General features: G+C 40.6%; 4 protein-coding genes and 3 pseudogenes across 4 annotated transcripts; 3 read left to right on the top strand and 4 right to left on the bottom strand.

The window, feature by feature from the left end:
- Nucleotides 1–599: 599 nt before the first annotated feature.
- On the bottom strand, nucleotides 600–1240 carry LOC135554981 (hemoglobin embryonic subunit alpha-like; annotated as a pseudogene).
- Nucleotides 1241–3104: 1864 nt separating this feature from the next.
- Nucleotides 3105–3851, top strand: LOC135555250 (hemoglobin subunit beta-1-like; annotated as a pseudogene).
- Nucleotides 3852–6628: 2777 nt separating this feature from the next.
- LOC135555619 (hemoglobin embryonic subunit alpha-like) lies at nucleotides 6629–7361 on the top strand. The gene is made up of 3 exons (XM_064988224.1): nucleotides 6629–6723; nucleotides 6828–7035; nucleotides 7233–7361. Exons 1-3 carry the CDS (start codon nucleotides 6629–6631, stop codon nucleotides 7359–7361), a joined length of 432 nt encoding a protein of 143 aa, XP_064844296.1.
- A 2371-nt stretch (nucleotides 7362–9732) lies between these two features.
- On the bottom strand, nucleotides 9733–10387 carry LOC135555618 (hemoglobin subunit beta-like). Its single transcript, XM_064988223.1, has 3 exons — nucleotides 10296–10387; nucleotides 9964–10186; nucleotides 9733–9861 (listed from the first exon to the last, which is right to left on the bottom strand). The coding sequence occupies exons 1-3, from the start codon at nucleotides 10385–10387 to the stop codon at nucleotides 9733–9735; spliced, it is 444 nt and encodes a 147-aa protein (XP_064844295.1).
- A 1481-nt stretch (nucleotides 10388–11868) lies between these two features.
- On the bottom strand, nucleotides 11869–12675 carry LOC135555621 (hemoglobin subunit alpha-1-like; annotated as a pseudogene).
- Nucleotides 12676–17469: 4794 nt separating this feature from the next.
- Nucleotides 17470–18317, bottom strand: LOC135555616 (hemoglobin subunit beta-like). The gene is made up of 3 exons (XM_064988222.1): nucleotides 18226–18317; nucleotides 17768–17990; nucleotides 17470–17656 (listed from the first exon to the last, which is right to left on the bottom strand). The coding sequence occupies exons 1-3, from the start codon at nucleotides 18315–18317 to the stop codon at nucleotides 17528–17530; spliced, it is 444 nt and encodes a 147-aa protein (XP_064844294.1). The 3' UTR covers nucleotides 17470–17527.
- Nucleotides 18318–19599: 1282 nt separating this feature from the next.
- On the top strand, nucleotides 19600–20321 carry LOC135555620 (hemoglobin embryonic subunit alpha-like). Its single transcript, XM_064988225.1, has 3 exons — nucleotides 19600–19694; nucleotides 19804–20011; nucleotides 20193–20321. The coding sequence occupies exons 1-3, from the start codon at nucleotides 19600–19602 to the stop codon at nucleotides 20319–20321; spliced, it is 432 nt and encodes a 143-aa protein (XP_064844297.1).
- Nucleotides 20322–24258: the final 3937 nt, after the last annotated feature.

The raw sequence follows: 24258 nt of genomic DNA, 5'->3' as shown, positions 1-24258 counted from the left end.
TTACAAATAATATGTTGGTAGTCGATCAAATCCTTTCCCGATGTTGTTTACAAGCATTTCGCTACACCCGAAATAACATCTGCTAAACATGTTTATGTGACAAATAACATTTGATTTGATTTGTTTGTATGTCAAATTGTTTGTTCCAATCTTGATTTTCAATAGCAAGGTCGAGGAGGGCTATTTGATTAATCTATGGGCTACTGCCGGTATTTGTACTTAGAGTTCCTCGTTCCCCCTTTAATATTTTTAGACTACCTACGAAACCTTTACTGCAAGCTTCTTAGAGGCCTGCTCATGGACATGCGGCAATGTTTTGCATTGTCTCAGTTTTCTATATGAATACGTTTTTGCATTTCGTCAAGATTTTGAGAAATAGTTATTTCAGCAAGGTATTTCAAATAGCAACGTATTTCATCATATCAAGTCTAGACGTATTTCATCATATTAAATCTAGACGCTACAACACGACTCATTAAAAAGCAAAGTAAAGACCAGATAACATGGTTATGTGCGTTTGAACATTTATTTCTAATTTAGAACAAGACAGAGCATTGAGCACATGCTGCCATATGTCTGGTCTGATGATGCCCCGTAGTTTATCTGTACTTTTCGGCCAGAGCCATGGCCAGTGCGGCCAGGAACTTGTCCACGGACACATGAACCCCTGGGGTGAAGTCAGCGGGGAACAAAATGGCCAGCACCACCAATATGTTGTGGGACAGGATCTACAAGAGGAAATAAATGGAAATAAGTTCGTATGCATCTTTAATGTAGGGTATTTTAGCATACGTTGTCTATTCTACTGAAAAACGTAGCCTACTGAAATGTAAATAAATATTATACTGTACTCACCTTGAAGTTGGCTGGATCTATACACAGCTGGAAGGCGTGCAGCTCGCTGAGGGTGAGGAGACCTGCCGTGAGGTCGTCGATCTTGATAGTCTTACCATGCTTCCTGACCGGGGCAGAACCGGGGCAGAACCGGGGCTCAGGTCCGGCCAGTGGGAGAAGTATGCCTTGGTCTGGGGGTACACCACCAGCATTCTGCACGGGTGGAAAAATACATGTCGAGATTTAAGGCTAGCTGACACCAAATTGTATATTCTAAAACAACAATATAGCATTTGGATAATTCCATTACCTAGAAAGAGCATCGCATCCGACGTCCTCAGCCTTGCCGGACACCTGGAGCCCAGAAGGCCCTGACCACGGCCTTGTCCTTAGCGATGAGACTCATTGTCGTCTTTAGAGAGGATACTGAATTAAAAGTTCAGCGATGAGCTGTTACAAACAAAGGTTTTTATATTAAACAAGCTACATGGCAGACCCCAGACCCACCTCCAAGATACGTGCCAACTTGAACGTATTCCATTTTTTGTTGAAATTGGAGTATTGCCAATTTTCATAGATAAGAAGTTGAAACACAAATAACTCGTTTTTAAACGTAAGATTTAACTTGTTCAAGACACTTACACATTGAGATGTACGGGGATGGGCCTCGTTTCCCAGGTGCGATGTTATTTAAGCATTACGATGATCCTACCAGATGCATCCTTATTTACGAGCCAACTTTATTAGAGTTTGTTGTTTCCCAAACAAGCACATAAAGAGAATGTTCGCTAAGTGCGTCGATACTGATATAATCCAAAGAAAAGCAGCGCTGCTCTCAGATCAGCTTTCTCTCACCTTAACATAAGAATTATTCCACAAGAATACTGACGACGGATCAGCACCTAGAGAGAAATTGCGACCTATGGCTGCAAGTAGGCTATTGGGGCGGATTATTAGCCTATGCTTTCCCAATAATAATGCACTAAATTACATATTGGATCACCATTGCTCACATGTTGTCACACATCATGAAACACATTGAGACAAAAATGACCTAGTTGCAAAATATAACACAATTAACTGAACATGAAATTGATTTCAATATGATTTAAATAGCCTACATAGGCCCATGTAGCATATGTATCTTTCAATGCAGTCATCTCGGTTTTATCCTTCACTTGTTTGTAACAATTGCAAATACTTTTTATTTTTTGTCGACTTCGTTCTGTGGTTATCGGCAGTCACAGTCAGACAGATAGCCTAAACACATTGATTCTATGTTTAGCGGAGATTTGTAAATAAAGTGACCGGGAAGTGCAAAAAAGGTTTCATTTGGTATATGACTTATTTATTTGATGCATAATTATCGTAAACAAAGGGTAATCATTTGAATAATAATTTTGTATGATTTTATATGAGCGAGACTGATTTAGATTGACTAAAGCGAATACATGTATTTCTAATCCTGACCCCGCAATTAATTCATATAAAAAAATGATTTACTTATCAGTTAATACCATGTTGCCCAATACATTCAACGTATGGAGATGGTTGTTGCCAAGAAAAGGGTGTTTCTAATCAGAACAAGGCAACCAATTGGAGCTTTTAGGGTGGAACTCATTCAGAATGGCAAGATAAAACGTGAGCCTATACTTCACTGATAAACAGCCCTTTAGCTCGGTCCCTTTCAAAAAAATCAACTTCTTTCGTTCTCCCACATTCTTGCTGTCTACCACATTTTGCAGTGACTGGTGGTAATTTCCAGTCTTTGTTATAGTAATTCACAAAGCTAGCACTGAAAAATAGAAAACTACTGTTATCTACAGGCTGTATCACATCTGGCCGGGATTGGGTGTCCTATAGGGCGGCGCACAATTGGCCCAGCATCGTCTGGGTTTAGCCGGGGTAGGTCGTGATTGTAAATACGAATTTGTTCTTAACTGACTTGTCTAGTTAAATAAAAGTTTTTTTAAACGTCTTGATGGTGCTTTTATAAGGTACTAACAAATGAGAAACATATTGCCGGTGTGAAAATTTTCCATAAGTCGACCTCAGTTGCCGTTTAGGCATTTGGCAGAACTATGACTATATGGTGTTGGTCGATAAGACCAGCTGGTTGGCAAGGAATGATAGATTACCATTAACTTTTTATGGACATTTGATGTCGTTTTTGGCATGAATCCTCCAAGTTTGATTCGTCCACTGGGTCAGAGGGATTCAACAGAAATGAAAACGCCCCAGTGCCGGACAGACAGATCTCACAGATCAACATGGTTGACTGGATAGTTGAAAAGCGGAAGCTCATCATAGAGACCGAGGGAAAAATCAAGGTCAAAGGGGTTAAACCCCTTGCTTTGAGATGGTCGGCATATAATAATGCACGGAAATAAAATATATTAATAATATATCATTTGGCTGTTCTAGTCTTGTTTTAGATGTGTGCTCAATTCTATGTATTCATTGAATGAAATTGATTAATGTATATGATGTATAGTTTAATGTAATTTGTATTTTCCAGGTGTCTTATTGTATATCCATGGACTCAGAGGTACTTTGGAACCTTTGGAGACTTAGACAGCGCAGCGGCTATCATGGACAATAAAACAGTTGCCAGGCATGGCATCACTGTGCTGAACGGCATCGAGCGAGCTGTGTATATACATCAAGAACACCGACGCCAAGCTGAGCGTTCTGCACTCTGAAAAAACTTCATGTGGATCCCGACAACTTCAGGGTAAGATTTTGGAGTTGAAAAGACATGTATAATATGAGTACTTATGGCGTGCCTAAAACAAATTAACAATACGTTTTACCTCATTGATTTACATCCAAGAGGATACTGCTATTGCAATTAAATGACTAACGTTTTAATCGTTTCCTTCTCCCAGCTGCTGGGCGACTGCCTCACCGTTGTTCTGGCCTCCCAGATGAGGCGCGGCTTCACGCCAGACGTCCAAGCGGCCTGGCAGAAGTTCCTGACCGTGGTCATCTCTGCGCTAGGCAGACAGTACAACTAAAGACATGTTCTATAGTGGAATACACATATATATTATTATTATAGAGGACATTTTGTATGAATAATAAAATATATTGTTGAGCACAGGTCCATGCTCTTCACTTCATTCTGTTTGAGGGGGCAGTAAAATAGGAGCCATTAGAAAATGTAGCCAAGCCTGCTTGAACTCATATGCCTTTGGCCTAAGTGAGATTGAGAAACCTCTCTTTGACTCTGGGGTCACGAGAGAGAGTATATTTGGTCAAATATCACATGCAGCAACGAATTCTAATCAACTGAATAATCAATATATTCATCAGTATTATGTTATAGTAATTATATCGAAACGTTCCTTCTTTTCTAATACACTTCATTAGGAAAAGTAACGTAGTCTATCAGAAAATATGTTGCCCAGGTTAACTTTTATTTGCCTCAGGTAGGCGGAATTTGCATATACAGTATCAGTCAAAAGTTTGGACACACCTAGGGTTTTTCAAGGGTTTTTCTTTATTTGTACTATTTTCTACATCAAAACTATGAAATAATACACATGGAATCATGTAGCAAAAAGTGTTATTAAGCAAATCAAAATATATTTTAGATTTTAGATTCTTCAAAGAGCCACCGTTTGCCTTGATGACAGGTTTCAACACTCTTGGCATTCTCTCAACCAGCTTCACCTGGAATGCTTTTCCAACAGTCTTGAAGTAGTTCTCACATATGCTGGCTGCTTTTCCTTCACTCTGCAATCCAACTCATCCCAAACCATCTCAATTGGTTTGCGGTTGTGTGATTGTGGTGGCCAGGTCATCTGATGCAGCACTCCATCACTCTCCTTCTTGGTCAAATAGCCCTTACACAGCCTGGAGGTGTGTTGAGTCATTGTCCTTTTGAAAAACAAATGATAGTCCCACTAAGCGCAAACCAGATGGGATGGAGTATCGCTGCAGAATGCAGTGGTAGCCGTGCTGGTTAAGCATGCCTTGAATTCTAAATAAATCACTGACAGTGTTACCAGGAAAGCACCCCCACACCATCACACCTCCTCCATACTTCACAGTGGGAACCACAAGTCTCACAAAGAAATGGCGGATGGAACCAAAAATCTCACATTTTGACTCATCAGACAAAAGGACAGATTTCCACGGTCTAATGTCCATTGCTCGTGTTTCCTGGCCCAATCATGTCTCTTCTTCTTATTGGTGTCCTTAAGTAGTGGTTTCCTTGCAGCAATGTGACCATGAAGGCCTGATTCACGCAACAGTTGCAACAGTTCGACAACAGTTGATGTTGAGATGTCTGTTGATTTGTTTAACCCTTTTTTGGTTACTACATGATTCCATTCATGTTATTTCATAGCTTTGATGTCTTCACTATTATTCTACAACTGTCACGCCCTGATCTGTCTCACCTGTTCTTGTGATTGTCTCCACCCCCTCCAGGTGTCGCTTATTTTCCCCAGTGTATTTATCCCTGTGTTTCCTGTCTCTCTGTGCCAGTTCTTCTTGTATGTTTTCAAGTCAACCAGCGTCCTGATTTCTATTCTCTTTTTCTAGTCTTCCTGGTTTTGACCCTTGCCTGTTTTTCTGGACTCCATACCCGCCAGCCTGACCCTTCTGCCTGCCTGACTTCGAACCTGTCTGCCACTCTTAACTCTTGGACTGGTTTTGACCTTTTGCTTGTCCACGACCGTTCTCTTGCCTACTCCTTTTGGATATAAATAAAATACAAAGACTTTGAAAAGCAAGTGAGATATACTTCAATTATACACGTATCAAGCAAGGTGTATTAGCTTATCCAATCAATCAATATTATTCTTGACAAAACGTATTACTCCGATTTTGTCCACGCACCTAACAAATGGCGACATGCTCCTTATAAGCTGCTACTACGACATCAGGCTAGATATTGGTGAACAATGCCTATGCCGGATATACCCTCATGCAAGGCACACACATGCATTTACCTATTTTTAGGGAAATCTGAGTGACATCGCACGACGTGGTAAGGACCATAGATATTCAGCAGCATGTGACTTGAACGACAGACCTGGCCTAACCGTAACTACTGACCTACTGAGAAAATGTAAATCAACCTTCAACACACCTTGCCGGAAGGGGTGAACAAAAGTGTTGCCTTGCTGTTGCAGAGATAAGAAAGCAATCTTGGTACTCAACCTTTGCCAACGAGATGTCCATTATCATTTGTTTGGTACCACCCTTGACAAAACAGGGTCAGATGAATGAGAAGTACATTTTGGTCATTGGAGTGGGCCTATTTACTGAATGAATGAATGAATGTTTTATCCAATTAATGAATTAATGATTACATAAACGAATTAATCAATGAAAGAGTCAATAATACAAATTAACGCCGAAATAGCCAAAATAATAGCAATCAGACATATTCCAAAGACCATTCATTGTACATAAAACGTCCAGCTTTACAGTATTCATTATATTATAAGAAGTTTAAATAAAAGACATTGTTGCATCATGCATTATGTAGCCTTTAGATTCATGACAATTTGAAGCATGATTGTTCCGTTTTCCAGCACATGACACTTACACATACTGTATATCCGTGCCTAAAGGGTAACATTTGTGATTGATCATAATACAATAGCAATATATTGATGGTACATAACTGATGGCTATCACCAAACTCTACATTGTGCACATCCAATGACTTCCAGTTGAAGGTGGAGCTAAGCCAAAGAGATCTTTAGAGACCATATAAATACTCCCAGTGTCCACTCTTATGGCACCAGCAATATATTGTGTCCTAGAAACCGCTAGAATGAGTCTCACAGCCAAGGACAAACAGATCGTGACAGCCTTTTTTGGAAAGGTGTCTGGCAAAGCAGAGGACATCGGAAATGAGGCTCTCTCTAGGTAACGGCATCTTTATATATTGAACAGATTGTTCTGTAACAGAGTTATGCGGTGCATTTACGCACGTTAAATCATAATACACAATCACATGTTTTTATTTCCAGGACCCTGGTGGTGTACCCCCAGACCAAGACCTACTTCTCCCACTGGACGGACCTGAGCCCCGGCTCTGCTCCCGTCAAGAAGCACGGTCTGACCGTCATGGGAGGCGTCCTAGAAGCGGTGACCAAGATCGACGACCTGGCCAGTGGTCTTCTGACCCTCAGCGAGCTTCACGCCTTCACGCTGCGTGTGGATCCCGCCAACTTCAAGGTGACTAAATAACTTACCGAATCAATAAAACGATTCACCCTTTCTCAAAATATCACAGCGGCAACCGTGTCCAAATTTGAGTCCTATGTATGTATTTTGCGAAGGTTCCAATTGACTCTTCAGAAACACTATATTTTGCATATGGACTAGGCCTAAAACGCTTGATAATAATATCTCTATTCCCTCTACATCTACAGATCATCAACCACAACATCCTGGTGGTGCTGGCCATGCTGTTCCCTGACGACTTTACCCCTGAGGTGCACGTGTCTGTGGACAAGTTCCTCGCCAAGTTGGCCCTGGCGCTTTCCGAGAAGTATCGTTAAAAGGCGAGAAGATAAATCTTCTCGGTTTTCTGTGTTGATCATAAATGTGCACATGTTATATGATGTGAATCATGGAATAAAAAACCGTCATCAACAACTGTTTATCTTGATCGTTTTTATTTAAAGGGAAAGCGGATTTTGCAATGTAAACAATTGTGTGGCGAAAACAGCCAGGTTTGTTATAACATGCATCTTCCAATTGCAACGTCTGCTTATGCCCACACATGTTGTCTCAAGAACATTTTATATTTGTAATTCCCTCAAACACTAAGTTACCTCATTTCAAAATAGGCCATCATCACTGTCTATCGTGGATGATAGTTATTACCGGCAAAACTGCGTCTTTATTCCAATAATTTGATAGGTCTTAATTCGTTTCATGGAAATAGTCTATATATTTCGATGTTGTTGAATGACTGTTTAGAGCAGATGGTGTTGACAGACCCAAAGCCTTTCTTGTATTTTGTTTCAATCAAAGCATATATCCCGTTGAGTTTTGGCGCATGATACTTTTTGTTTAGTTTTGTTTGTACTATTCAGCTTCAGCTAACCATTCTAAAATCTCATTAGAAATGATGAGGTGTTTTTGGTGGAACAATAACATTAGCCTATAGACCTATTATGCTATGCTATGCTATTATATTTGGTTATGTTATGTAAAATAATAATTAATCGTTATGGGATCTTGATTCAGCTTTGATCTAACTTTACTAAACGAGCACCATTGTGAGAAGTGATAATCTTCTATTTGTAATAATAATAATACGTGATGAGTAAGACTATTAGGCGTAAGCAACATATCTTGATGAGTGTTATTGTAAAAGATTGGCGCTGCCCTTCATGGTTCCAAAAGGACAGCGCTAAATCAACTTTGATTTGATAAGCTTGAACACATGGTTACAATATACCCTATTACAGAATAAAATAAAACAGAGGGGTAAATAATCAATTCATATGATTTATTTGCAAAGATTTAATCAATAAATTAATTGATCAAATAGCGCATATAAATCATTATTACGTAGAATTGCAGGAAATTCGTTTTAAAACAGCCATAAAGTCATGCTTTTGCTGTGGTGTCACGTTCTGACCATAGTTCTGTTCTTTTATTCTTTATTCTGTGCTTTGGTCCGATCCTTACTCCTACTCAGACGAAGAGGAGGAAATCCTTTACATGTGGTGTATTTATGCATCTCAATAAACTATGATCGAAATGCAGTTCCAACTTGGCCCAATATACATTTCAATTTTCCCACCACGACATAGCCTACCAAGCTAGAACATTTAACCTTTATTTAACTAGGCAAGTCAGTTAATAACAAATTCTTATTTTACAATGACGGCCTACCCCAGTCAAACCCTCCCCTAACCCGGACGACGCTGTGCCAATTGTGCGTCACCCCATGCCCTGCGTCACCCCATGTCCTGGGTCTAAACCAATAGCCAACACAGGCTAAATATCTTAAGCAGGGCTACGGCAACTTCCAGGGAGGGTCAGGCACTTGGGCATTGCGGTGGCCACTCTGGTTTGGGTGTCCTCGGCATTGCTGTGACCAAGTGTTCAGATATCGTTCTGGATTCCAATGCGTAATAGCAGGTCGGTGGAGTTTTATGAACATCAATGCAGACACAGTTAATTTCGATTTTTTTCATTTTATATAAATTCTGATGCTCCAAGACTCCAACCGGCCTCCCCAGCACACATGTAGCCTACAGTTATTCATCATTAGCCAGAGAGAGGACAGGGAAGAAACCACAATTTACCTACCTCTCGGCTGCTGTAGCCTACATCATTAATAGGGTTGTCATTCTAACGCTATTTATGGAATTTACCCCTCGTGTATGTTATAATAGTTAATATGTGTGAAATGTATTTTAGGACAATTTTCGTGCTTTTGGTTGGACAGAGAATTGAGTGTTTTCGACCCAGCCTGGTTCCTCTCTAGGTTTCTTCCTAGGTTCTGGTCTTTCTAGGGAATTTTTCCTAGCCACTGTGCTTCTACACCTGCATTGCTTGCTGTTTGGGGTTTTAGGCTGGGTTTCTGTACTTTGAGATATCAGCTGATGTAAGAAGGGCTTTATAAATACATTTGATTTGATTGGAGGCGTACCAGTAGAAATAAGCTGCACAACTTCTAGACTTACATAAACCACAAAAAAAGATGTAGGCCTATTGACGTGGACCTTTCATTTGTTTAAAATATATGTTAATGTAGGCCATACATGTTGACAAAAGAACACAATGAAAGCGATAACAAATATATTTTCGATTTAGCACTTTATTTTCCCTTTAGAATCGATACATTTATGATACATGCACTGCAGGACGCTAGATGTTGCTCTATTTCTGTTGATGCAAGCAACGAACGCTCTAGTGGTACTGTCTGCCCAGGGAGCTCACCACGACGGCAAGGAACTTCTGGAAAGCACCCTGGACGTCAGCGGTGAAGTCAGCACCCATTCTTGCAGCAACGACAATAGTCAAGCAGTCAGCCAGCAGCTGCAAAATAAAAAAAATAATTGACATGTATAAAAATGCATTCTGGCACACTATTGAGAGTAGAATATGACCGTGTGAAGTATAAAAGTATAACTAATTTACCCGGAAGTTGTCTGGATCCACGCGCAATTTCTCGGAGTGCAGCACGCTCAGCTCTGCGTAGGTGGCCTTGATGTCGTCCATGTTCTTGACAGCCCGGTCCAGTCCGCGCAGGACGGTCTTTCCGTGAGCGGCGACCATTGGGTTTCCCTGGATGGCAGCGGCGTTGTACAGGTTTCCGAAGTTACCGAAATACCTCTGGGTCCAGGGGTACACGACCAGACACCTGTAAGTGAATAATGGGATTATGAGTGACTGCATTAATCATATTATATGCACGAGGTCAAATGTAAATGTAGGCCTATTTTTAAGGAGGTATGACAAAGAGCAAAGACCTGGAAAGAGCCGCGGGGCCCACGTCATCGTAGTCCATCTTCTCGAAGATGCTCTGGATTGTTTTGCGCTCGAAGTCTGTCCACTGAACCATATTGACGTTTGTGATGTATCACTCAAGATGATATGTACTGTTCATGCTACTGAAGGGACAGCTTATATACGCGTTTTGTCTCCACACCAAAAGCCAACTATTGGTCTAGCTGTTTTGAGTGGGCTGGGTTAACAATGGTTGTAGAAATTCATTGCAGTACCACGCCAGCCCATTCATAGCCTACGATATTTCTCATGTGCCTTTTTTGCTCATTCATTAATTATCATCATTATTTATTACCAATTCATATTTGAAATTATTTAAGTGGCGTTGGTGGAAACATGGACAGTGTAATAACCCCGTGACTGCCGATGTATAGACAAATAATTAACACTTTGGTTTTCAGAAAGTCAAATTAAGAAAAAAGCTCTGCCAAAAGCTGATAAAGAAAATCTGTTGCCTGCCTTTTATTTTATTTTTTTAAATAATTTATTTTCCTTTTATTAATCTACATTTTTTGATGATAAAGCGTGTTTTCATTCACAATACCATTTTTTTACTTAAAATTACGATATCAAGATGTGTGTGCCTATGTTTTTTCAAGCAAGTGCACGTTTGAGCAATTATTTAAATAATGATTGGTGTATGAAGTTGTATAATATTAAATGGTGCAAACTAACCTAATAAATGACCTATTGTAGTCATCTCTGATGACTAGAAATCTGATCCAAGAACAGTGCTTCTGGCTTATTGATTATTTCATGAAATAATAACCTGGTCTAAATACTGGTAATGCAGGTCTCCAGAAGACAAACAGTAATGACATATATCATATAAGGATGTAAGGTCATATCATATATTTTATTTCATTTTTATTTCACCTTTATTTAACCAGGTAGGCTAGTGGAAAACAAGTTCTCATTTACAACTGTGACCTGGCCAAGATAAAGCAAAGCAGTGCGATAAAAACAACAACGTACAGTCATAATGATTGTGATACAATAATGGTAGCCTAATAATGATAATGATGATCATGATGATGATAATGTGATAATGAAGGTGGTGGTTACCTATTACTAAAGTAAATTGCTATTACTATCAATGGCAATTTTTTTTCACCTTTATTTAACCAGGTAGGCTAGTTGAGAACAAGTTCTCATTTGCAACTGCGACCTGGCCAAGATAAAGCATAGCAGTGTGAACAGACAACAAAACAGAGTTACACATGGAGTAAAACATACAATCAATAATACAGTAGAACAAAAGAAAGAAAAAAACAATGTGGACCCACAGTGGAGTAGTTTTCAACTTTGTGGATAGTGGATATATTTGTGTAATTATTTCAATCATCAATAATTATATCAATAATCTAGGTCTATCAGTTAAATAAATAAGTAACTAAACATTAAAACACATATAGCCTACGATTAATCACCAAGGACAACAACGTTTCAGATTCGATCCGTAGGATTCATTTATTGCAACTTTTCATTTCAATTGGTACCCTATAAAGATTGTAAAGTGGAAATCTGTCTCGTTGCTTAACGGTACTTCTCAGACAGAGCCAGGGCCAGCTGGGCCAGAAACGTGTCTGTGGCCACGTGCACCTCAGGGATGAAGTCGTCAGGGAACGTCATGGCCAGCGTCACCAGCATGTTGTGGTTAAAGATCTGGGGATGTGAAAAGAGAGCAGAAACATTATTAGAAGCATATTTCACGAGTATGTTTCTGAAAGTTGAAATCCATAGCCATTACAGTATTCAAACTTGGACAGTTGCTAATGGAAAAAAATCTACTAGTGAGAAAGAAAACAAGTGAATTTTTAACTATTTACTAACCTTGAAGTAGACAGGATCCACTCTCAACATGAAGGCGTGCAACTCGCTGAGTGTAAAGACCAGCACTAAGGTCGTCAATCTTCTCAATGACATCCAGGACGCCTCCCATAACGGTCCCACCATGCTTCCTGACCGGGGCAGAGCCGAGGCTCAGGTCCTTCCAGTGGGAGAAATATATGTCTTGGTCTGGGGGTACACCAGCAGCGTCCTGGGAGGTTGAAAACATACGTCGGTTAAGCGTGGCATGTTTATCGTTGTACTATATGACCTCACTCTTTAACTTGATGTGCATGTGCGAGTTCCATTTTTACGCACGTGTATGGTAAGGACTTGTCAACCATTCACGAGTAATTCAAATGTCTTAAATACTTGTATTGATCAATTACTTGTATTAATAATTCAATAATTGTAATTACCTGGAAAGCGCCTCGTTGGCAACATCCTCTGCCCTGCCGGCAACCTTGCCAAAAAGGCCTTGACAATTGCCTTGTCCTTAGCGGAGAGACTCATTGTTGCTTCAACTTCTTGACTTGTTGCCAACCAACTCAATAGAGCTCACTCTTTCGGGGCCCTTTTTGTGTATTGTCTGATCTGCCCAAGCACAATGCTGCTGCCCAGAAACCACCTCCAAAAGAGACCCGTTGGTTATCTCTTATCATAGCGTGCCATCTTAGTTGTTTACAACTCATGGCACACAGCCAAGTATAGATAAAAAAAAAGTTATGGGCGTATGGCAAGGTTATTCAACCGTTATTTTCTTCTTTCTTTTAGTGGATTTGTTATTATTATTTTATTTAGAATGTTATGAATATCGCTGGCAAAACAGAATAAATGGATGTTGAATGGCATACCGAGAGTAGAAAAGAGGAGCATATATTTTTTTTATTATGTCAACTTTATTTCTCAACTCCTAATAATTGAGCTCAATAACACTCACTGGGGAATCTGACCTATGCTTTGAAAAAGGACCTGCTAATAGGCTAGTGCCGCAAGTGCTGCTGGCTGCTGTTAAGCTTTCTTGACTTGGACATTCCTTTGTTTATCCAGCTAAACAGCTGTTTTTAGCGAAAATGTGTTTGGAGTTTACACTTCCTCTTCCACCTATAACGGAGGAGGTCAACATAATTAAAAACAATCTACCAAATTAATATATATTCATTTTGAAATGTTGATTACTTCTCCTTGCCATTGACACTACATGACCAAAAGTATGTATCCACCTGCTCATCGAACACCTCATTCCCAAATCATGGGCATTAATATAGAGTTGGTCCCCCCTTTGCTGCAAGAACAGCCTCCACTCTTCTGGGAAGGCTTTCCACTTGATGTTGGAACATTGCTTCCATTCAGCAACAAGAGCATTAGTGAGGTCAGGCACTGATTTAGGCTATAAGGCCTGGCTCGTAGTCGGCATTCCAATTCATCCTAAAGGTGTTCAGTGAGGTTGTGGTCAGAGTTCTTCCACACAGATCTCGACAAACCATTTCTGTATGGACCTCACTTTGTGCATGGGGGAAATGTCATGCTGAAACAGGAAAGGGCCTTCTCCAAACTGTTGCCCCAATGTTGGAAGCACAGAATTGTCTAGAAGGTATGTATGTTGTTGCGTTAAGATTTCCCTTCACTGGAACTAAGGGGCCTAGCCCAAACCATGAAAAACAGCCCCAGACCCATTCCTCCTCCACCAAACTTTACAGTAGGCACTATGCAATCGAACAGGTAGCGTTCTCCTGGCATCTGCCAAACCCAAATTAGTCCGACGGACTGGCAGATGTTGAAGCGTGATTCATCACTACAGAGAACGCGTTTCCTCTGCTCTGCTCCAGAGTTGGCAAGCGTTACACCACTCCAGACGAAGCTTGGCATTGTGCATGGTGATCTTAGGCTTGTGTGCGGCTGCTCAGCAATGGAAATCCATTTCATGAAGCTCCTGACAAATAGTTATTGTGCTGATGTTGCTTCCAGAGGCAGTTTGGAATTCCAGAGTGAGTGTTGCAACCAAGGACAGACGATTTTTATGCGTAATGCGCTTCAGCACTCGGCGGACCCGTTCTGAGCTTGTGTGGCCTACCACTTTGCGGCTGAGCCATTGTTGCTACTAGACTTTTCCACTTCACAATAACAGCACTAACAGTTGACCAGGGCAGCTTTAGCAGAGCAGAAATTTGACAAACTGACTTGTTGGAAAGGTGGCATCCTATGACTGTGCCACTTTGAAAGTCACTGAGCTCTTCAGTAAGGCCATTCTACTGCCAATGTTTGTCTATGGAGATTACATGGCTGTGTGCTCGATTTCAAACACCTGTCAGCAACGGGTGTGGCTGAAATAGCTGAACCCATTAATTTGATGGGGTGTCCACATACTTTTGTCCATGTAGTGTACTTTTGTATATACAGTATAGTGTATCATTCACCTGATCATAAGACAAGATGTGGATTTTCTTCCCGCTAACTTCCTATGGGGGTCCTTGGGCCGCCGGTTTGACAGGGCAAGACAATTTTGAAGACCCCTGGCCCCTGGAGATATGGATATTCAACGACAATGAGTGAACTCCCATTCTCAACAGAATGAAAACAGCAGTCCACAAAACTTTAGAGCTGGACAGTAGGGTCAAAGCCTGTGTCACAATTTAAGCTTATACTTTGTCAACATTTGGCCATAACACGATATCACAAGGATTCTCTTCAGACTGTGAAAATGTTGTGCTGAAAGGACAGCTCCGCTAATCGGTCAGGATGCAGCATAGAGACAGCGATGGTCAGGATGAACTTGGTGGTGCTGAAGAACAGCTCCAACATTTAGAGAAATCGTACTGATGATGAGGGCACACTTTGTCTCAGCAGCTACCAAACATTAGCCACTGTAATAGTTTTTGTGGTTTCATCCTAAAAACTATATTTATATGGATTCATTGAATGAAATTGATTAATTTATATTATGTATCTTATAATATAATTTGTATTTTCCAGGTGTCTTATTGTATATCCATGGACTCAGAGGTACTTTGGAACCTTTGGAGACTTAAACAGTGCAGCGGCTATCATGGACAATAAAACAGTTGCCAGGCATGGCATCACTGTGCTGAACGGCATCGAGCGAGCTGTGTAGAATATGGACGACATCAAGAACACCGACACTCATTGATTTACATCCCACTTAAAATTCTCTGTCTTATGTCAGTTAGGATCAGCCCGGTGCCACCTATACCGGTCCCACGCATCAGGTCTCCAGTGCGCCTCCACAGTCCAGAGCTTCCGGCGACAGTTCCCAGTCCAGAGCTTCCGGTGACGGGCCAAAGTCTGGAACCTCATACGACGGGCCACAGTCCGGAACCTCCTACGACAGGCCACAGTCCGGAACCTCCTACGACAGGCCACAGTCCGGAAACTCCAACGACGGGCCACAGTCCGGAAACTCTAACGACAGGCCACAGTCCGGAACCTCCCACGAGGGGCCACAGTCCGGAACCTCCTACGACAGGCCACAGTCCGGAACCTCCTACGACAGGCCACAGTCCGGAGACTCCAACGACGGGCCACAGTCCGGAACCTCCCACGAGGGGCCACAGTCCGGAAACTCCAACGACGGGCCACAGTCCGGAAACTCTAACAACAGGCCACAGTCCGGAACCTCCCACGAGGGGCCACAGTCCGGAAACTCTAACGACAGGCCACAGTCCGGAACCTCCAACGACAGGCTACAGTCCGGGGCCTCCAGTGACGATCCCCAGTACGGGGTCTCCAGTGACGATCCCTGGAGTGCCTCTGGCAATGATCCGCAGTCCAGAGCCTCCGGAGATGATCCATGGTCCGGTTCCACAAAAGCGGAAGGATTCAGCGTAAGGAGGGGGGGCTGCATCAAGAACCGGAGCCGCCACCGAAGGTAGATGCCCACCTGGACCCTCCCCTATAGGTTCAGGTTTGCGGCCAGGAGTCCGCACCTTTTGGGGGGGTACTGTCACGCCCTGACCTTAGATATCTCTGTTTTCTATAGATTTTGGTTTGGTCAGGGTGTGACTAGGGTAGGTACTATAGTGTTGTATGTCTAGGGTTTTGTATGTCTAGGGTTTTGGGGATCATATTTAGGCAGTCCTGTTTCCCACTTTCTGTTGTGGGATCTTGTCTATGTGTAGTTGCCTGTCTGCACTATATTGTATAGCTTCAGGTTCATTGTTATTTTGTTAGTTTGGTGTTCATTCTTTTAAATAAGAGAATGTACGCATTCCACGCTATGCCTTGGTTCGTTCCTTATAACGAACGTGACACTATATGACGGCTGCATGGTCCCATGGTGTTTATACTTGCGTACTATTGTTTGTACAGATGAATGCGGTACATTCAGGCATTTGGAAATTGCTCCCAAGAATGAACCAGACTTGTAGAGGTCTACATTTTTGTTTCTGAGGTCTTGGCTGATTTCTTTTGATTTTCCCATGATGTGAAGCAAAGAGGCACTGAGTTTGAAGGTAGGCCTTGAAATATATCCACAGGTACACATCCAATTGACTCAAATTATGTCAATTAGCCTATCAGAAGCTTCTAAAGCCATGACATACTTTTCTGGAATTTTCCAAGCTGTTTAAAGGCACAGTCAACGTAGTGTATGTAAACTTCTGACCCACTGGAATTGTGATACAGTGAATTATAAGTGAACTAATCTGTCTGTAAATAATTGTTGGGAAAATGACTTGTGTCCTGCACAAAGTAGATGTCCTAACCGACTTGCCAAAACTATAGTTTGTTAACAAGATATTTGTGGAGTGGTTGAAAAACGCGTTTTAATGACTCCAACATAAGTGTATGTAATCTTCTGACTTCAACTGAAGCAACTTGGGAGTCTAGGTTTAAACTCTCGATCACTCAACAATTTCTTGCCACACTAATACATGAACCTAACATTAAATACCAGATCTGTTATGAAAAGTTCACTTGAACTATTATGAGTTAGATGATTGTGTGTTTAATCAGGAATTAATCATTGCAGTCCTGGTATCATTTAAACGCATTGTATCAATTCTGCACCATTAAACACAATGATGTATTTATTAGTTGCATTGGTTAGTTCATGCACAGCTAATGTAACATGTCAGTGTGGTTAATTGGCAAATATTTGAGGTATTTGCTAAATATTTGTATATCGCACATTATCAAAATCTGATTAACAAGGTTGAAATATTTGCACACTTAGTTCATAATGTGCCACCATATTGATGTTAATGAAAGAAAATAATGCACAGATTAAAACAATATTAATTTGTGGAAGATTTTATTTGCTTTAGTAGAAGGAACAACAGGTGCCTCTAAACAAATGATCAGCGCTTGTTGGTACTCTGGTGGTCGTCGGTCTCTGAGTGGAGGGGCTCTAGTGGTACTGTCTGCCCAGGGAGCTCACCACGATGGCCAGGAACTTCTGGAAAGCGCGCTGGACATCAGCGGTGAAGTCAGCACCCATTCTCGCAGCAACGACAATAGTAAGGCAGTCAGCCAGCAGCTGCAAAAGAAAGGAGCAAATGGACAAGTAAGAAAACGCATTCTGCCACACCATCTATGCCACCCCATAGATAGGCAAGTACCTTGTGTGAAGTAGAACATTTCAATTTACCCGGAAGTTGTCTGGATCCACGCGCAATTTCTCGGAGTGCAGCACGCTCAGCTCTGCGTAGGTGGCCTTGATGTCGTCCATGTTCTTGACAGCCCGGTCCAGTCCGCGCAGGACGGTCTTTCCGTGAGCGGCGACCATTGGGTTTCCCTGGATGGCAGCGGCGTTGTACAGGTTTCCAAAGTTACCGAAATACCTCTGGGTCCAGGGGTACACAACCAGACACCTGTAGAAATAATAAACCGTTAAGAATTACACAAACGTGATATCTGCATACACACATATCTTACGGAAATCAATTAATGTGTCATTTGGAGATGTCAATTACGCGTTAATTACACGCATGTCTCAAATACGACTTCGCCTTGAAAATCATAATAACAAGCGCATAATAATATAATAACAATATAATAACATGACTAATTCCAATAATTTGTAGACCACAGTTTTAAACGCACTACCTGGAAAGAGCCGCGGGCCCAACGTCATCGTAGTCCATCTTCTCGAAGACGCTCTGAATGGTGGCGCGCTCAAAGTCTGTCCACTGAACCATGTTGCCAGCTGTTGAAGTTTCTTTCGCAGAGGCTAACGAATCATATACACTTTGTCTTCGTTTGAGCAGCGTTTTTAAAAGGATCAGGACGCTCCTCCCTAAAGACAGCGATGGGTGGGGTCATGGTAAGGGGCTGTATAAGCCAAAAGTCACAGATTTTACTGAGATAATAATGTGAAGTTTTACCGTTTACCATATATGTTTAAAAGCAATTTTACAATAATACACTGTCCTAAAATCATCCATTTAAGTATTAGGTTACATACCAATTATTACATTATTAGAAATATTAACAAAAATTAGCCCCAAATAGTGGGGAAATATACAATTCTCAACACATGCAAATACATGTTGTAATATGCCTACTATCTGAAGATATAGACCTATTGAACATTAATCACACTTGTTGGGGATTCAATTACTTTGTCTGAGAAACATTTTTCAACTATCTCTGTGTATGCCTATAGTCAGATATTAGTAAGATATAACTACGATATTAATATATTACTAAGATATATGAAATAGCCTACTACGATATTACATTATTTTTTATCCTTGTAATACATTTCTAAACAAATGAATTGATATTTCACCTCTATGTTCATTCTGCGCTAGTAAGGTCGAACCCATTTAATATTTATTTTTATAGTTGCACTATTCCAGTCTATTTGGGGGTAATGCATCTCTACTGTCAACTTCTCCATATTTCTGAATACAGGCTTCTATTTCTTACTTATGATACAGGCAATTTAGCTAATGACAATACAATTAGACTTCTCTTTATTGGTTAAATACCATGAAGCCAGAGTGATAAATAAATAAACGAATATTGAATTATTTTGTACTGAAATAAAATATGGAAATTACCGACTCCCTTGTGAAAACTACCAGCATTAAAAAACCTCTCAACACATCTCTAATACTAAAAACTTCGTAGACTTCAATGACTGTCATAATCATGTATATATCTACATTTTTTTATCCATCTCTACCCTGTGTGTTTTATGTTTGATATTGTGTGCTGCTCAGCAGGTGCTAACAATGTCTTTGTAAGTATTGTATGGAGGATTGTACCAACTTGTGTTTTTGTCCAGTAAAATAAGCAGAAATGTAATAACTTGAGAGGGATTGTGCCTATTGAACATTAACAAAAGGCATGTTGTATCTTGTTTATCTTGGAGGTGGGTCTGCATTGGGTGGGGCTCGCGGCTAATATAAAAGGTCTTCGTTTGTAAGAGCTCATCACTGAACTTCTACTCCAGCATCGTATTTAACTACAACCATGAGTCTCACCGCTAAGGACAAGAAAATGGTCAAGGCCTTCTGGGCTAAGGTGGCCGGCAAAGCTGAAGACATCGGCTGCGATGCTCTGTCTAGGTAATGGCTGTCGTGCTGCTAATATTATAGCTGTTGTTAAAGTAAAAATGTAGACTGTTTGGTGTTAGTGTTCCATCTTTCTTGACATGTGTTTTTTCTTCCGGTGCAGGACGCTGGTTGTGTACCCCCAGACCAAGACCTACTTCTCCCACTGGAAGGACCTGAGCCCCGGCTCTGCCCCAGTCAGGAAGCACGGTGGGACCATCATGGGAGGCATCAGTTTAGCCGTGGCCAGCATCGACGACATCAGCGCAGGTCTCCTCGCCCTCAGCGAGCTGCATGCCTTCAAGTTGCGTGTCGATCCCGCCAACTTCAAGGTCAGGACAGTCACAGCATTATTTATAATAATTTGTTTACCGTTGACACCAAATGAAAATGTATAGTTGCATTTAGAATATATCGGGTACTCTTTACAGTAAAATGGACAACGTAGATGATTAAATAAAATATCCTGTTAAAACATGTAGCGTACTAATGTCCATTCCTTTCCTCCTGTAGATCCTGTCCCACAACATCTTGGTGGTGCTGGCTATCTTGTTCCCCAATGATTTCAACCCCGAAGCTCATGTGGCCATGGACAAGTTCCTGGCAGCGGTGGGCCGGGCTCTGTCTGAGAAGTACCGATAAGATGTGGACAGAAGGATCAGACCAGACGGATTGCAGCATTGATCAGCACTGTGCTCAGCTCTGTATTGTTCTAAAATATAATTAATTGTTAAAACGGACATAATTACGTTTTTTGGTCTTTACTTTGGTTTTTAATTCGTTGTTTTGTAGAGCACAGGACCTGATATGATTAAATAAGTTGCTCTTTGCAGGTCTGAAAGACATCGAAAGTCAGAAAGGTATTCATAAAGAAAATGGAAACTATATGCAAAACATTTCCACAAAAGCGGTGCTTAGAGAAGTTACCTGTAAAAGTTTAGAAATAAATAAATGAAATCAGAGAAGGGGAACAAAGTTGAAATAGGAGCCTATAGATCAATCAAATGGTTTGCTTAGAACTTGCTATTGATTAACAAGATTGAACAAACTATTTGACATAGGACCACATAAACAAAATGGAAAAAACGATTTGATATAACAAAGTCATATATATTAGATAATTAGGCTAATTAAGGACTATGTATATATTATGAATGGATTGATAGTATTTCTAAAATACAATTTCCTAAACTCAAAGGACAGGAGGTGCCTCTGATAAATGTATGTTGTATTTTATAGGGTTCTTTTGACTAACTGATTTATTGTTATTAATAAACAAAAATGTATCTCATGTTGATGTGGATAAAGCTAGAATCCTTAGTTGAAACAATGACAAAGTAGTCATGGTCTGTTTTGGTAAAAAGCTGAGGGATGAGCATAGAGAGATGTGACCACTCTCAAAATCGTAGACAGAGCTATGGATGCAAGGACTGACTGTCCATGATCTCAAAATTATAGTTTTAACCATGTTTTGAGGCTATGCAGTGTCTATTTACATGTAATTTGTTTGCAAACAGAGTAAAAGAGTAAAACAAGCTTATATGTTGGGTTCTTATTGGGTGTGACGGTTGAACTGATCTCATGAGGAATTTACAAGTTATATTCTTTAAGAATCAATGGATATATATTATTAATTCCCAAAATTGATATACAGTTGAAGTCGGATGTTTACATACACCTTAGCCAAATACATTTAAACTCAGTTTTTCACAATTCCTGACAAAGAGGATACTGCTGTTGCAAATAAATGTCTAAGGTTTTAATCGTTTCCTTCTGCCAGCTGCTGGGCGACTGCCTCACCGTTGTTCTGGCTTCCCAGATGAGGCGCGGCTTCACGCCAGACGTCCAAGCTGCCTGGCAGAAGTTCCTGACCGTGGTCATCTCTGCGCTCGGCAGACAGTACAACTAAATACATGTTCTATAATGGAATACACATATATATTTTATTATAGAGGACATTTTGTATGAATAATCAAATATATTGTTGAGCACAGGTCCATGCTCTTCACTTCATTCTGTTTGAGGGGGCAGTAAAATAGGAGCCATTAGACAATGTAGCCAAGCCTACTTTAACTCTTATGCCTTTGGCCTAAGTGAGATTGAGAAACCTCTCTTTGACGCTGGGGTCACGAGAGAGAGTATATTTTGTCAAATATCACATGCAGCAACGAATTCTTATCAACGGAATAATCAATATATTCATCCGTATTATGTTATAGTAGTTACATCAAAACGTTCCTTGTTTTCTCATACACGTCTGTAGGAAAAGTAAGGTAGCCAATCATGTTGCCCAGGTTAACTTTTATTTGCCTCGGGTAGGCAGAATTTGCATAAACAGTATAAGTCAAAAGTTTGGACACACCTACACATTCAAGAGTTTTTCTGTATTTTTACTATTTTCCTACATTGTAGAATAATAGTGAAGACAGCAAAACTATGAATGAACACATATGGAATCATCTTGCAACCAAAAAAAGTGTTAAACAAATCCCAAAATATATTTTATATTTGAGATTCTTCAAATAGCCACCCTTTGCCTTGATGAAAGCTTTGCACACTCTCAGCAGTTTTCTATTTTTGTAACCTTTATTTAACTAGGTAAGTAAGTTAAGAACAAATTATTATTTACAATGACAGCCTACCGGGGAACAGTGGGTTAACTGCCTTGTTCAGGGGCAGAACGACAGATCGGGGATTCGACACAGCAACCTTTTGGTTACTGGCCCAACACTCTAACCACTCGGCTACCTGTCAAATTCACTCTTACAGCTTCACCTGGAATGCTTTTCCAACAGTCTTGAAGCAATTCCCATACATGCTAAGCACTTGTTGGCTTCTTTTCCTTCCCTCTGCGGTCCAACTCATCCCAATCCATCTCCATTTGGTGGAGGCCAGGTCATCTGATGCAGCACTCCATCACTTTCCTTCTTGTTCAACTAGCCCCTACACAGCCTGGAGGCGTGTTGGGTCATTTCCCTGTTGAAAAACAAATGATAGTCCCACTAAGCCAAAACCAGATGGGATGGTATATTGCTGCAGAATGCTGTGGTAGCCATGATGGTTAAGTGTGCCTTTACATCTGAATCACAAACAGTGTCACCAGCAAAGCAACCACACACATCATCCTCCATACTTCACGGTGGGATCTACACATGCGCAGCACTTGATGGTTTTTGCGACTGCACATGAGGAAACTTTCAAAGTTCTGGAAATTTTCCACTTTGATTGACCTTTGTGTCTTAAAGTAATGATGGACTGTTTATTATCTTTGCTTGTTTGAGCTGTTCTTGACAGAATATGGGCTTGGTCATTTAAATAGGGCTATCATCTGTATATCACCCCTACCATGCCACAAGGGTGGCTACTTTGAGGAATCTCAAATATAAAATATGTTGATTTGTTTAACACTTTTTTCATTACTACATGATTGCATATGTGTTATTTCATAGTTTGTCTTCACTATTACTCTACAAAATTGTAAGAATAAATAAAAACCCTTGAATGAGTAGGTGTGTCAAAACGTTTGACTGGTACTGTATATAGGCCTATAAAACGAACACACAATTGGAAATAATGTGAATTTAAACTTGTCTAGCAGTGAGCTCATATTTGGACGATTTGGTGCTCTAACAAGAGGTGGGGTGCATATTGAGAAAGGGCATCTATCTTTGTCTCTGCATATCTCAAAGGAAACATGCGTCAGTTTTATCACAGTGTTCCGGTTCCACCCTAGTCGCTCAGTTAGCGTGGCACTGGGATGGTATGCATGTACTTCGATTCAGAGAATATTTCCGGGTTAGTATGCCCTACGACATCAGAGTCACTTTCCTTGTTTGAGGTCAATTGGCTATTAATAGCATTGATAGGCACATTCTGAACATTTGACCTTTTTGTAAGAAAGTCATGCTGATTGTCATTATCCTGTTTGTATCACGGGCCATACATGGGGCATTCATTGGCCATACAGTCTCAATTTCATCAATGCGTTAGTTTCACTTATTTAAACACATTTTTGTATCACAATGAAGGTATATTTCGTAATTTCACATAACTTTTTAAAATCGACATATCAATAGACCAGTAAATCAATCAAAGCCAATCAATCAATGGGGTCAACTGTGTCAAAATGTAAAATATGATGGATTCTTCGGAGGCAAAATCTATATTCTTCGCAACATAGCCAAATCAAGACGAACATGTTAATAACTTACAGCTTTAGTTTACAATAGGCCCATGTCACATGCAATAGGCATACGATTGGAAATCGTAATGGAACATTTCTAATGCATGAGGTAATTAATAGACCAGATTCAAGTGTTTATAATGTTGATGGCATTGGCAGCAGGCGATTTGATTTTGAGAAGGGTTTTTTGGCAGCCTAAGCATTGCGCAGTGGATTTGGGTTATTTGCCAAAGTCTGCCCTTTTGATGGTTTCGTTTATGTTATTTTTGAGGGAAATTGGGGGGAAAAAAAAATATTTTTAGTCTCCAACACAAATACAGTTTACCAGCGTCCTCTGCTGGTCTTCTGTAGACATGACAGCGTGCGCGGCGTGCCCAAGAAATCTACAAATACACT

This window comes from Oncorhynchus masou, chromosome 15 (assembly GCF_036934945.1).
Source record: "Oncorhynchus masou masou isolate Uvic2021 chromosome 15, UVic_Omas_1.1, whole genome shotgun sequence".
NCBI lineage: Eukaryota > Metazoa > Chordata > Actinopteri > Salmoniformes > Salmonidae > Oncorhynchus > Oncorhynchus masou.
This window is presented reverse-complemented; position numbering and strand designations above follow the sequence as displayed.